The 11,964-nt window shown below is 41.9% G+C and overlaps 1 protein-coding gene across 1 annotated transcript in view; it reads left to right on the forward strand.

The window, feature by feature from the left end:
• EFCAB11 (EF-hand calcium binding domain 11) overlaps nt 1–10,196 on the forward strand; it is a 190,089-nt gene extending 179,893 nt beyond the window's left edge. Inside the window, exon 6 of the mRNA XM_058292537.2 lies at nt 9,988–10,196. Coding sequence (XP_058148520.1) covers nt 9,988–10,069 — 82 coding nt within the window. The 3' untranslated portion in view covers nt 10,070–10,196. The remainder of the gene's footprint in view (nt 1–9,987) is intronic.
• The last annotated feature ends 1,768 nt before the right edge of the window (nt 10,197–11,964 follow it).

Below are 11,964 nucleotides of genomic sequence, written 5' to 3' on the forward strand. Positions count from 1 at the left end.
ATGGATAGCCAGTTAGCCCAGCACCCTTTACTGTTCAACCTATTCCCTCCCCACCAAGGTGAAAATCCTCTTTGACCTTTGCTTAAGTTCTATATATAGATGTGTTTCTCAACACTATTCCCAATCATTGATTCCTGGATCAAAATCACACTATTTCAATTACTGAGGCTTTTTGTTTTATTTTGCTATCATTATTTTTCAAAAGTATTCTGTATCTTTTAGCAGATTTATTTTTTCAGATAAACTTTAGATTCAACTTATCAAATTTCCTTAAAAAATGTAAGCAAAAAAATACCCTCTAAATTTCCCCTCTCCTGTATTATTAAAAATATATTCTACTTGAAAACATTATACTATTACAGAAAATAAACATTTATTCGACAATTGGTGTTTTCTGACTCCCAGAACATAAACGCTTTTAAAAATCAAGCTTCCTACCAAACAGTGGCTAACAATGTTATCAGCAGGGCCTTTACAAATGGCTCGATATTTACAGTTCACATTTCAACTTCAAATCTATTTGTTGCATTAGCAAAATGAGGCTCATTAAGCCTTATTCTTTTAGCCCATCTCTCCAAGCCTCTGAACCCGCTAATTCTCAGCTTTCTTCCCTGGAAGTATGTAATCTTTCCTCCATTGCTCTTGAAAGTTCAGCTTATTCCTAAACCTTTCAGTGAAGGATATGAACTTGTTGCTTTCAGAGAGGCCACATCTGTGCACTCAGCCATTACGCCATCTGTGAAAGTGGTCAGAGTTCATTTTATTGCCTCCTTTGTGGAAGGACTTGTACTGTAAAAGCATGTATTATTGAAAACATAATTTTCCTCATCATTATGCTATCTTTCTAGCCAGATCGTAACCTGCTAGAAATCTATTGAGCACAGAGTGAAAAGCTCTTCAGAATAGCAGTTCTTAAGAGATTAAATGATTGCCATCTCTGTCCCATTTCTTTTATCTCATAATCAAGTTCAAGATGATAGTAGATATCTCAGCTGAAGTGATTATATATTTGAAATAGAAATGGCTTTATCTCCATTTATATTTTGCACTGTTGAAGACAGGATCATTTTCCTCCATTTCCATTTGTCTGTGTTTATGGTTCTTTACAACTGTCCACTGGGTTAAAAACTCAAGCTACTCTTAAAGGCTTAATCAGAGCTGGGTTGCATTTTTAAATATTCTGAGTGTTCGCTTCACCAACATTTAGAGCTGGGTCAAATCTTAACAGTCATCTAGCCCAGCCATTCAATTTGACCAGAAAGGAGCTTCATATTCTTGGCAGCTAAGAAACTTGCCCAGGGTCAGGCACCGTGGCAGCTGCTTGTGTGAGGCAAGAGTGCCATCCTGGGGAGTTTCAGCTGGGCCACACTGCCTCCTTGCCCTATTCCTAGAGGACCTGCAGTAATTACACAGATGGCGCGGGGCGGGGGTGGGACATAGAAAACACAGAGACCCGAAAGTACAGGAAACACATTTTTTTATGAGTACTTTGAGGATGCTCCTTTCGACTTGTGTTCTTTCTGTTTAAAATAGTGTTGTTTTCGCCCTTCTTACATCTCAATTCCTCTTCCAGAGAATGAAACTGGGAAACGAGATCACATCACTACTTAGGAACAGTTCTGCTAAAGCACTTGGTAAAGAAAGAATATGAAACTATTTGCCGGAAATGAGACTTTGGGCTATATGTTGATTCATTTATCCACATGACCACAAGTAGTCAATAATCAGGCATACTGAAATTACATTCTCTCCTCCTTTTTAAAATATTTCTAGCTTTAAATAACACTCCTCATTTTTAAAGCCTAGTAAACAGGAAAAACTTAGTCATTATTTATGGTTAATCACTTCTGCCAGCTGTAACTGCATTTCACATCTACTTTTCCTTTTTTTCTTCTGGTACTGGAGAGTCTATCCTGTCATTCTTTAGGGGTAAAACTATATTGGTCTCATCAATAACCTCTTCAGCACATTTAGAATCACAGTTAACTTATCAGAGACAGGGATTTTTGTTCAGTACTGCAAGAAAGTTACTTCTTTAGAATTTAGAACTGTGGATATAATCCATCATCTTAGGATAGCACCTAAGGAGAAATCTGAATTATTTTAGGTTTCTTTCAAAATGGAACAATCCTTTTAAAAACATATTTATTGAGTATCTATCTACCCTATGTCCACCAGGGTCCAGACATTGCAAAGTTTAGAAAAGATTTCCAACAGGACATCAGGTATGTCAGAGCACGTTCGTTTGCAAGTAGCAGGAAAGATATTTCTGACAACCTTAAACAACATAGGGCATTTAGTGGGGCAGGTGACTAAGTTTTGGAGTAGTACAGGCTTCAGACATGATTGGGTTCTAGCTCACTCTGCTGTTCTAACTCTGCCCCTCCTTGTCCATAGCTCCATTCTCAGGCTAACACACACTTAAAAGCATGTGTATGAATTATTGGATCAGTGTACCATTAGATGACAGTACCACTGTGGATATTGCCCCCTCATGGAAGGAAAAAGACTTGCAACACTAAGCTTCCCCTCTGTTCCCCACACAGTCTAAATTGAAAGAACTTCTCTTTTCTCAACTTACAAATTTCCTAAGCTTCATTATGGTTGGACCATCCCTTTACCAATTCATAATTGCCAGGGAAAGAATGCCATGCGCCAATTGACGTAAGCCAGTCACTGTGGTAAATTGGGTGGGATTACCATGATTAGCTTAGGTCAATCAAATTCTGCTTCTGGAGCTTGGGGTGGCCAACTGCTGCATAACACGCGAGGGGTGCCATGAGTGCAGGGAAGTAACCAGCAGTGTCCACTGCATCTTCAGTCTAGTAGGCTGAGCCTGCTGCTAATGAGGGCAAAGTTTAGCCTAGCTTGTGTCATTCTGTATCCATGGCCTGGTCTGGCCATCCTGCTGCCCTTCATAGGTGCCAAGGCCACCACCTGCTCACAGTCATCTGTAGCTGTACCTCTGCATCCAAAAGGCAGAGCTCTCTTACGTTCTGGAATATATTGTCCTCATCCTGAAGGAACACTTAAGTCTGATAACACTATTTATGGCCGACAGACTATTATTAAATAAGACATGCATATTAGATGGTAAAGAGAAGACTGCTCCTATCTCTTTCTAGTTAATTCTGACATTTCAATTGCCTGGAACGTCAAACTTCAGAGTTCTTTGTAAAGGCAATATTTAATTGGCTCTAAAAATCATTTCCCAAATAGAAGAGCACTCTGATCCATTTCAAATAGTGAGATCCCGTTTACCTGAGGGAAAACTTGACACGACATGCTTTTGCTGATGGCAGTCTCAATGCTCTGAGATGGCTTCAGCTCCCAAAATCAGCCTGGGTTCTTAATGAGATGAGGGCTTGCATGCAGGTAGTTTGGGAAAAGATCTCAGTGAGCAGGAGCAAGGGGCAGGGAAAGGCAAAACAGAGAATGAGGGAAAGCCAGCACAGAGGTCAAGTTCATTGCTGCTATGAGCAACCAGGGCCCACTAGCCGATAGAATGGCCAGAGTGACCTGCCTGAGGGCCAGAGGGGGAGAGTAGTCATCCTCTGAGTCCTGCTGTCTCAATGGTCAGGGGCCGCCCTTTGGGGAGCCAGCTCCTCCATACTTCCAGGTTGTACGTGGGATGCCACCCCAAGGTGTCAGAGCAGCCACAGGCAAACAGCAAAAGATACTTGGTGTAGGCTGCAGGTGAGGGAGGCACTCAGCAAGCTCTGGAGTAAGAGATGGGTGGGGAGCGTCAGGCAGAGTACAGGGGCTGCCCAGCACAAACTAGAGGAAATGCCTCTGCCGAAGCCGTACAGGAGCCTGGAAAAGACCAGAAGCCACCTGCATGTATCTGAATACATGAGTATCTGAATGACTTTTCTTAACATGTATGTCTTTTTTAAAAAAACTGAAATTAATAAACACATGACCAGCTTCCTGGGGCAGGACTCTTGTCAGCAAAGGCAAGCATACCAATGGAAAGAACCAGCAGGGCCCTCCCAGAGAAGGCTGCTGGCGGAGCAGCTGTCATCACTCCATCTTCACTGGCGGGTCCTCTCATCCCCAGCGGGCGCACTGTGCTTGGAGGGTAATATTTACTCTCACTGTTCAGCCAGCATGACAGCTCTGTCCCTAATGTAATGGCAGTCTTGACTTTAGTTTAAATTACTCACTTTTCCCCACCCCAAAAATTCCACTAAGAAAATGTTTCTCATTTAAATCTCTGCTTCCACACTGAATTTCCCATTCATGTTGCAGGTGAATCAAATACAGCATCAGTGTTCAAAACCCTCTGTGACTATCACAGTATCTCAAAATAATTACTCTCTGCCAGTGTGTTTGCTGGGAGCATGGATATGCCTGTCACTTGCCCTGGTTCTTGAGTGTGGTCTGCTCTGGGATGAATTCAAGACCATAGTTAGAGTTGGCGAGGCAGAGCATCCAGGCCATGATCTGCATAATCCATCCAAGAAACACGTGTGCCTCAGCTGTCCCAGAGATCATTTGTTAAAGAAAAAAAAAAAGTCTTTAAAAGAATTATTTTAGTAAGTGTAGATTAGCTGGAATGTTCCCAAGAATTGCCTCAAACTTGGATTCTTCTAGCTCAGTTGTTCTCGGTCAGTTTTGTCCCCCAGGAGATGTTTGGCAATTCCTTGTCGTCACAACTGGGTGGGGTGCCACTGGCTTCTTGTGGGTGGAGGCCAGGGATACTGTTAACCATTCTACAATGCGCAGTCCACCCTCCTCCTCCCCAACTAAGAATTACCTGGCCCAAAGCATCAGTAGAGCTGAGGCTGAGAAACCCCGCTCTAGCTATTGAGGATCATCTATATAATGTATTCTAAGACCATTCGGTTAGCAAAGGCAGTGTGAAAGAAAGAAATGTTTCTTGAGTTGAAAAAGATACCAACAATATTTAAAAATATTTTAAAACAAAATTACCCATAACCCTAACATCTTCATATAAAACAAGTTTTTAGTGAGCACATAGCCTTCAACTTCTTCCGAAATAGAGATGTTTATTAGATTGCAAATATGATATAGACCAGTGTGTATTCTTGTTTTCACTTAAAAATGTCATTTTATGGTCTTTTGTGTCCATTTTAGTAGAGAATATTCCTTTGTTTAATGTAATGGTATCTTTTAAACCATTTCCTCTTTATTTCTTTCCTGCATTTTTTTCCCCTAGTAATCTGGGTAAAAGCAAGGACTCCAGTCCAAAATCTGGCTTTGGCAACCTGGCCATGGGCTATTCTCAAAAGAATTGTTTTAAAACAAAAACTATTTTCCAAGAAATAACTACTTTCAAAACATTCCAAGAAATTACGATGATGTAATTATTTTCATACAAGAAACATTCATATTTTTTTAAATTGAAAAGAAAGAAAACAGACTTATGTTTCTCTTTTAATATTTTAGAGCAACAGTATGGCCTAGCTTAATAAAAGATTCACAAAGTGAAACCCTGGCTCCTCCAGGGTCGAGACCACTTAACCTTGGGGTCACAGGAGCATATCTAGTCTGGGCTGTCACACAGAATCACATAAAGGAGAAGACAGATGCCTTCTCAACAAATCAGGGCATGAAAAAGAAAAACATTAAAGTTCATGCTGATGAAAGAATTAAAACCACTTTTTAATATAATGAATCAGAAAATATTTCTCTTCTAATAGATAGAAAACGGTTGGAATTCAGTTGAATGGGCTGGGTCTAGTCCTGGCTGAAATTCTCAGTGTATCCCATTGTCAGCCTGGGTCTCCCCACACTTCAAAATCCAGATAGTATTGGCTGGAACCCCTATTCTTACACCCCATGAGATTATAGCACACTCTCCAAGATTTTTGCAAATTCCTGGAAGGCTAATGGTTAACGGCCATCTCCAGCTCTGAATTCTCATTTTCTTGATATAATTCATTTGATGGCTCATCTTATTGTTCCTCCACATGCTTTTCTTGCTCTCCACTGCCCCAGATTAGGTGGGAACTCATCTCCTAACTCAAGCTTCAGTTCCCAACCCAACACAGACACTACCACGCTGCGCATGCCTGTCGTGCCCCTTAGTGAAGGTGGGGGAGGGGTCATAACAAGCAGCTTCCAAACACTTAGTAACCATGGCAGTTAATGAAAGGACTTCTGATCACTGCACCACTGGGGAATTTTTCATAGGCCATTTCTCCTCGTGTAGCACCCCAAACTTCTCCCTTGACCCTCCCTTCCAAATGGTCCTAAATTCTTCATCCTAGGTTCGGCTCTCTTGAGTCTCTACTCCCAAAATCAACTCCAGGGCTCCCTTTTGTATCCCAAAAGCAAATTTTTAAAAAGCCTTTAATTTACCTGGACTTAGATATCTAGAAAGCAGCTGTTATAGCAAGGTATTGTCTTCTCTTACATTGCATATGCTTTGAGCCTTTCTCTGTAGAGTTAGTTTTGAAACAAAAGCCTGTGTCTGTATCTACATCAACATCCACACATCTAGGAAAAGAACAACAGCTTTAACTGGATTGCACGAGTGGACTTTGACTCAAGGGCCTGGTAGACTCATAGGTATCTAGTGTTCTGCCCAGCTTCCCGGTTTCCTGCTTTTTCACCTCTGAACCATTCAGCCTGGCGTTCAAGGGGCTCCACTTCTTCAGCCTCATTTTTCAAAGTCCCTCTCTCAGTTGGCCCCTCTTGAGCCTCAACTGTGTCTACAGAATGCAGTTGGCCATAGAAATGGCCTCTGGCTTCCTAGGGGGCTTCGTCAGTGAATTTCATTTCTCTGGCTGGTTTTTAGGCCTATAAAGGCAGCAATAGTATAATCTCTTTTTAAGCCTCCAGTACCTCCTGGGAGATAGTAGCTATTCCATAATGTCAACTTCTTTACCAGATTCATTCATTCAGCAACACTTACCACTGGACATTTGCTAGGAAAATGAACACAGCACCCAACCAGACAAAAGTCCTTGAACCTCTAGTTTATTTCTAGTTGGGGTGGGGGAATATTTTAGGTTGAATATACTTTGGGGACAAATCAACTTATCCTTGTTTCATAACCAGAGTAAACTATTAGGAGTTGAATTCTGTAATCAGATACAACGAAACATTTTATTTTTACCTAATGCAATTTTCTTCATCTCCCCAACACACCACTTATTTTACCTACCCAGCACATCCGCTCTTCCATAACACAGTGATTTGAGTGTGGGTGTTGTGAAACCTTCCTTCTCCAAACTAATTCTTTCTGTGATGAAAAAAATAGTATATTTTAGTTTTTTAAATTATAGGTTTGAAACATGAATTTCCTCTTCACTTTCCTAGAGATGACCGATATGCTTATGTATATAATGAGGAAGGAAAATCAGAAGACATAAAGTATGTTACCCTGTCTCATTCTAAATATAAACATTATGGCACTCCGTTCCTTGTGTGAACAAAATGCCACTCCAAATGTTCTGACTAAACCATTCATTTTAGCACGTCTTGGTTATACTCTGCCTATTTTGTGACAGGAAGCTTGGGCAAAGACAGCAAGTAAAAAAAGTTAATGCAATCACAATGAAAGTTCTTTACTGAGAAAATCAGGCAAAGGGATCCCCTTTTCTACAAGCATTCAGTGTCTCAAGAAGTGAATAAACAAACATACATATATATTATCAGAAGCAGTTATACTCTAAACATTACTTTTTCTGGTTATTCACTTAACTCACCCTCTGAGAGTTATAGTTCACCTATACCAGTTCAGAGTAGGAGGGGAAAAGGTCATTTACCTAATCCAATTCCTTGGGAAAAAATACTTAGGCAATATTAAGACTCTTCAATTATCTAATTTAATACAAGAGGTGATTTATATTCCATAGTCAGTAACACATGATACTGATTATTGCTAATCCCTTAGAAGAGACCTGACATTATGCTTTTGGACCTGGAAAGCATGAAATCATCACGTATGTTTTATCAAAAGAAGTAACAAGAATAATGACCTCAGCTGTCTGCAGTCATTTTATACTAACACACAGCAACACGGTTTTGCCCTGGGGCCGAGAAGAGGGATTTTCTCTACTTCAAAAGAATGAAAAATTATCATCACTCTATCCAGAACCATTTTAGACTTCAGAGACTTTGGGCATGAAATATTCAGAAAGTTTATTTTAGAATTCAGTATTTTAAAAGCCTGCTTTAAAACGATTACAGTGATTAGTGGCTCTGTTGCTTGGGCCTGCCTTAGCTTTTAAAGGCCTTAAGTCATGCTTGATACCATTTATTGTTTCAACAAAATATCATTTGTATCAACCACAGAAGCTTCATCTAAGGCATGTAATGCGTTGTCTCAGAATGCCCCCAAAGAGGAATTTTGGCCACCACCCATCAGTTGTCCTTTAAAAAACATCCTCTAATGAACAGTATTTTTACTGGTAATAGTTTGAATGTGTTGCTTATGCCGTGATTTTGTCCTTCCAACTTGTGTTAACTATTTGGAGTGGGGCCAGCCACATCTCTGTTCCTTGCTCGGGGACAGTGCCCCATCTCAGCAGCCAGGGGACACACAGGAACACCCCTGCTGAGGCTACTGCCCGCCTGCACCCCCAGCCAACCCTCCAGAGGCTCACCTCTTCATCCCTCTTCACATACCTAAAAAAGCTTATCAGGCATTTGTGGGAATTCCGAAGTGCTTCCGAGACCATGGATGAAGCCAGGCACAATTTCTGGAGCTGGACTTGACCACATGGGAGTTACAGTGTAATCACTTCTTTCTGGAATATCCTGTTTATTTAGGGAGGTTAGCCATTTGATATTGCTTAAGAATTCCAAAAATAGATATTGGATCATGTGCGTAAACTGGTTTATTACTCTGGGCATATTAGATTATATTAGATTCAGAGGTTTCACTTTTACTTGATTAAGTAATGATTGAGGCTTTGATTGGGCCACATCGTTAGGACATTGAGTCCCCACCCTCTTGACGGATGGGGACTCACAGAGAAACCACAACACAGAGAAGGGAGTTTGGAGTTCTGATCCTGGAGCCTGGGAGGTAAACATATAGAGAAGCAGATACTTGAGGAAGGAGAGAAGGCTCAGTTGAACACAGCGAACACAGCATAGGCCCCGGGAAGAGAGGCTAGCCGTTCACCGGAGAGTCTACAGCTGGCCTTGTGCGGAGAGCAGACGAGTTGGGTCCAGAGAGAAACCAGTCCCGGGAAGAGAAGAACCCAGGAAACCTGAACCCTTGCAGATGTCGGCAGCCATCTTGCTCCAACACGTGGCAATAGACTTTGGTGAGGGAAGTAACTTATGCTTTATGACCTGGTAACCGTGGGCTTCTACCCCAAATATAAAAGCTGCCAGCACCCCTTTGGCTGACTAATACAGGAGGCAATGTGGAATTAGAGGTACTATACAGAGCACTAACAATCCTGGTTTGAGTTCCAGCTCTGCTACTTACTTGCAGTGTAACCTTGACAAAACTGCTACACCTGTTTAAGGCTCAGTGTTTTTATCAGCAAAATGGACCCACCCAGCACTTCTATAAGGATTCACGAGATAAGGACTGTATGCAGGGTGTTAATCTTTCTTATATTTACTACTGTTTATTTACAGTTTTAATTTTTAGCACAGGGTTTACTATTCACAAATATTTTTCTTATCTCTTGTTTATCACACATATTCTATTGTGCAACAGCACATATATTCATTGACCTATCACAGAAAGATATTTGCAAGTTGACTGAAAAACAGTCCTTCTTGCTTTTCTTATATAACCTGTTGCAGTTGAACTCACTCCTTTAAATACGTTGAATATAGTGATTCTATAGCTTTTAATAAATATCCTTTCCTTCTCTCCATCTTGGTATTATAGATGCTAGAAAAAAATGTAAGCATCTCAACTGCTGATGCTCTCTGAGAGAAAATGAGTAACCCCTCCCACAGACATGCAAAGAAAGAAAGATTCTCATATGCTCCTAGTGCATAGGTGCTGGTGAAATAACAGGTAAATATTTTTTATTTCATTTTCAGGGAAGTAGATCAAGACTCAGATGGTCACATCAGCTTTAAAGACTTCGAATATGCCATGAACTACGGACAAAGTGAAAAATGAAGCCTAACTATTGTGAATCTGTATTTGGCAAGTTCTGGGGAATCAACAGATTGTGATGTATTTAAATGTCATACACACTTTAATGATGTGATGCTACATACTTGTGATTAAACTTCTTTAAAATTTGGTTGCTTCATCGTTTTTTTGGTGTTTGCTTTGCCATGTGGGGGCCTGCGCCTCACTGCACAGGTCTGGGGTGCCTTTTTTCTTTTTTTTACCAGGAGGTCCCGGGGATCGAACCCAAGTCCTCCATATGGTAAGTGGGAGCTTAATTGCTTGAGCCACAGCTGCTTCCTGATTAAACTTTTTTTTTTTAAGATTTATTTTATTTTATTTTTTTCCCTTTTCCCCTTGTCTGCTCTTTGTGTCCAGTCACCCTGTGTTCTTTTGCAACCACTTGCATTATCAGGTGGCACCAGGAAACTGCGTCCCTTTTTTATTGCATCATCTTGCTGCATCAGCTCTCTGTTGTGCATCGCCATTCCTGGGCGGCTCTCCTTGTGGGGTGCACTTCTTGCAAGTGGGGCACCCCTACACAGGGGTGTCCCTGCATGGCACAGCACTCCTTGAGCATGGCAGCACTGCTCATGGGCCAGTTTTACCACACAGGTCAGGAGGCCCTGGGTATAGAACCCTGGACCCTCCATATGGTAGGTAGATGCTCTATCAGTTGAGCCACATCCGCTTCCCCTGATTAAACTCTTAATCATAGTTTTTAGATGCTGATGATGTACTTTCATCTCACAATCCTAGAGATGGCCATCATAGGTGGTCTCCTTCCCTGTGACTAGCAGCCCTGACACTGGGGTTGTCCTTCCCCCCTCCCTTTTCATTCTTATGCACTCCTGCCCACAAGCCACCCCACACACACACATACACACACACTCACTGCAGGCTGGAGTGCTGCACTCATGTACTAGTTCTTACCATCCACCCTGGGCTCCAGGTTCTCATCAGGACCTAACATCTATAGAGGGAGCTGGGGGGTTGGGGATCTCCAGTGTCCTGTAGGGACTGAGGAAGATGGGGAGGGGGCAGGAAAAAGCTCTTGGTGCTAAAGTGGTCTCCTGTTTACTCCATTCATTCAACATGGGTTGAACCAATAAAAGTGTTTACAACTACTGAAATGTACTGTGTTCCAAGAAGTGAGCAAGGCAGTAGGAATACAAAGACTTAAGACTGCCCTAAGATAATGTGCCCAGAGTGGAAATCACCAGGGCCCTGGTTGTGTAAGACAAAGAAACCAGACGAGGCTAACACAAGTAAGCCCTCTTTATACCAAGGAAGAACACAATGCAGAAAGGAGGGGGGTGGAGGGGACATATTGACATTACTCACTGGGGTGCCCTGGGCCTGGGGTTACTGTTGCAGAAAACAAGCCCTGGGCCTCAGGACAATGCTAGATGTGGGTAGATTGAGGATACCCCTTAATCCCCATCACCCAGGAGATTCAAGTCTAAAGACCTCTTCAAACTATGCCTTTCCCCTCCTTAGCAGTTGAGTAAGCAGTTTCTCTGCTCAAAATCCTCAGCTTCAGGATCAAGTATTGAGGTCAAGCCAAGAGCCTTCTGTTGCCCAATTTGGTGGTTTTTGTTTGTTTATTTATTTATTTATTTTTCCTGGGGAAGAACTCTGTGCAGTTAGGACCTTCCGCTCACTGGCCCACGGGGCCCCCTGGATATTTGGCCCCATGCCTTCTAGCTCAGTCTTTCTTCAAAGTTGGTGGGCACAGCTTGGGTAGCATATACCTGGGTCCCACCTCTGAAACCTGATTGAAGTGACTTTGAGAGTACACATTGAGAAACAGTGTTCTCAAGACATCTCGGACACTTCGACATGGCCCCACTGACAGAACTTGCTGGATTTGCACATCTGTGATGCCACCCTCAGCACAA

The sequence above is a fragment of the Dasypus novemcinctus genome, chromosome 3 (assembly GCF_030445035.2).
Source record: "Dasypus novemcinctus isolate mDasNov1 chromosome 3, mDasNov1.1.hap2, whole genome shotgun sequence".
Taxonomy (NCBI): Eukaryota; Metazoa; Chordata; class Mammalia; order Cingulata; family Dasypodidae; genus Dasypus; species Dasypus novemcinctus.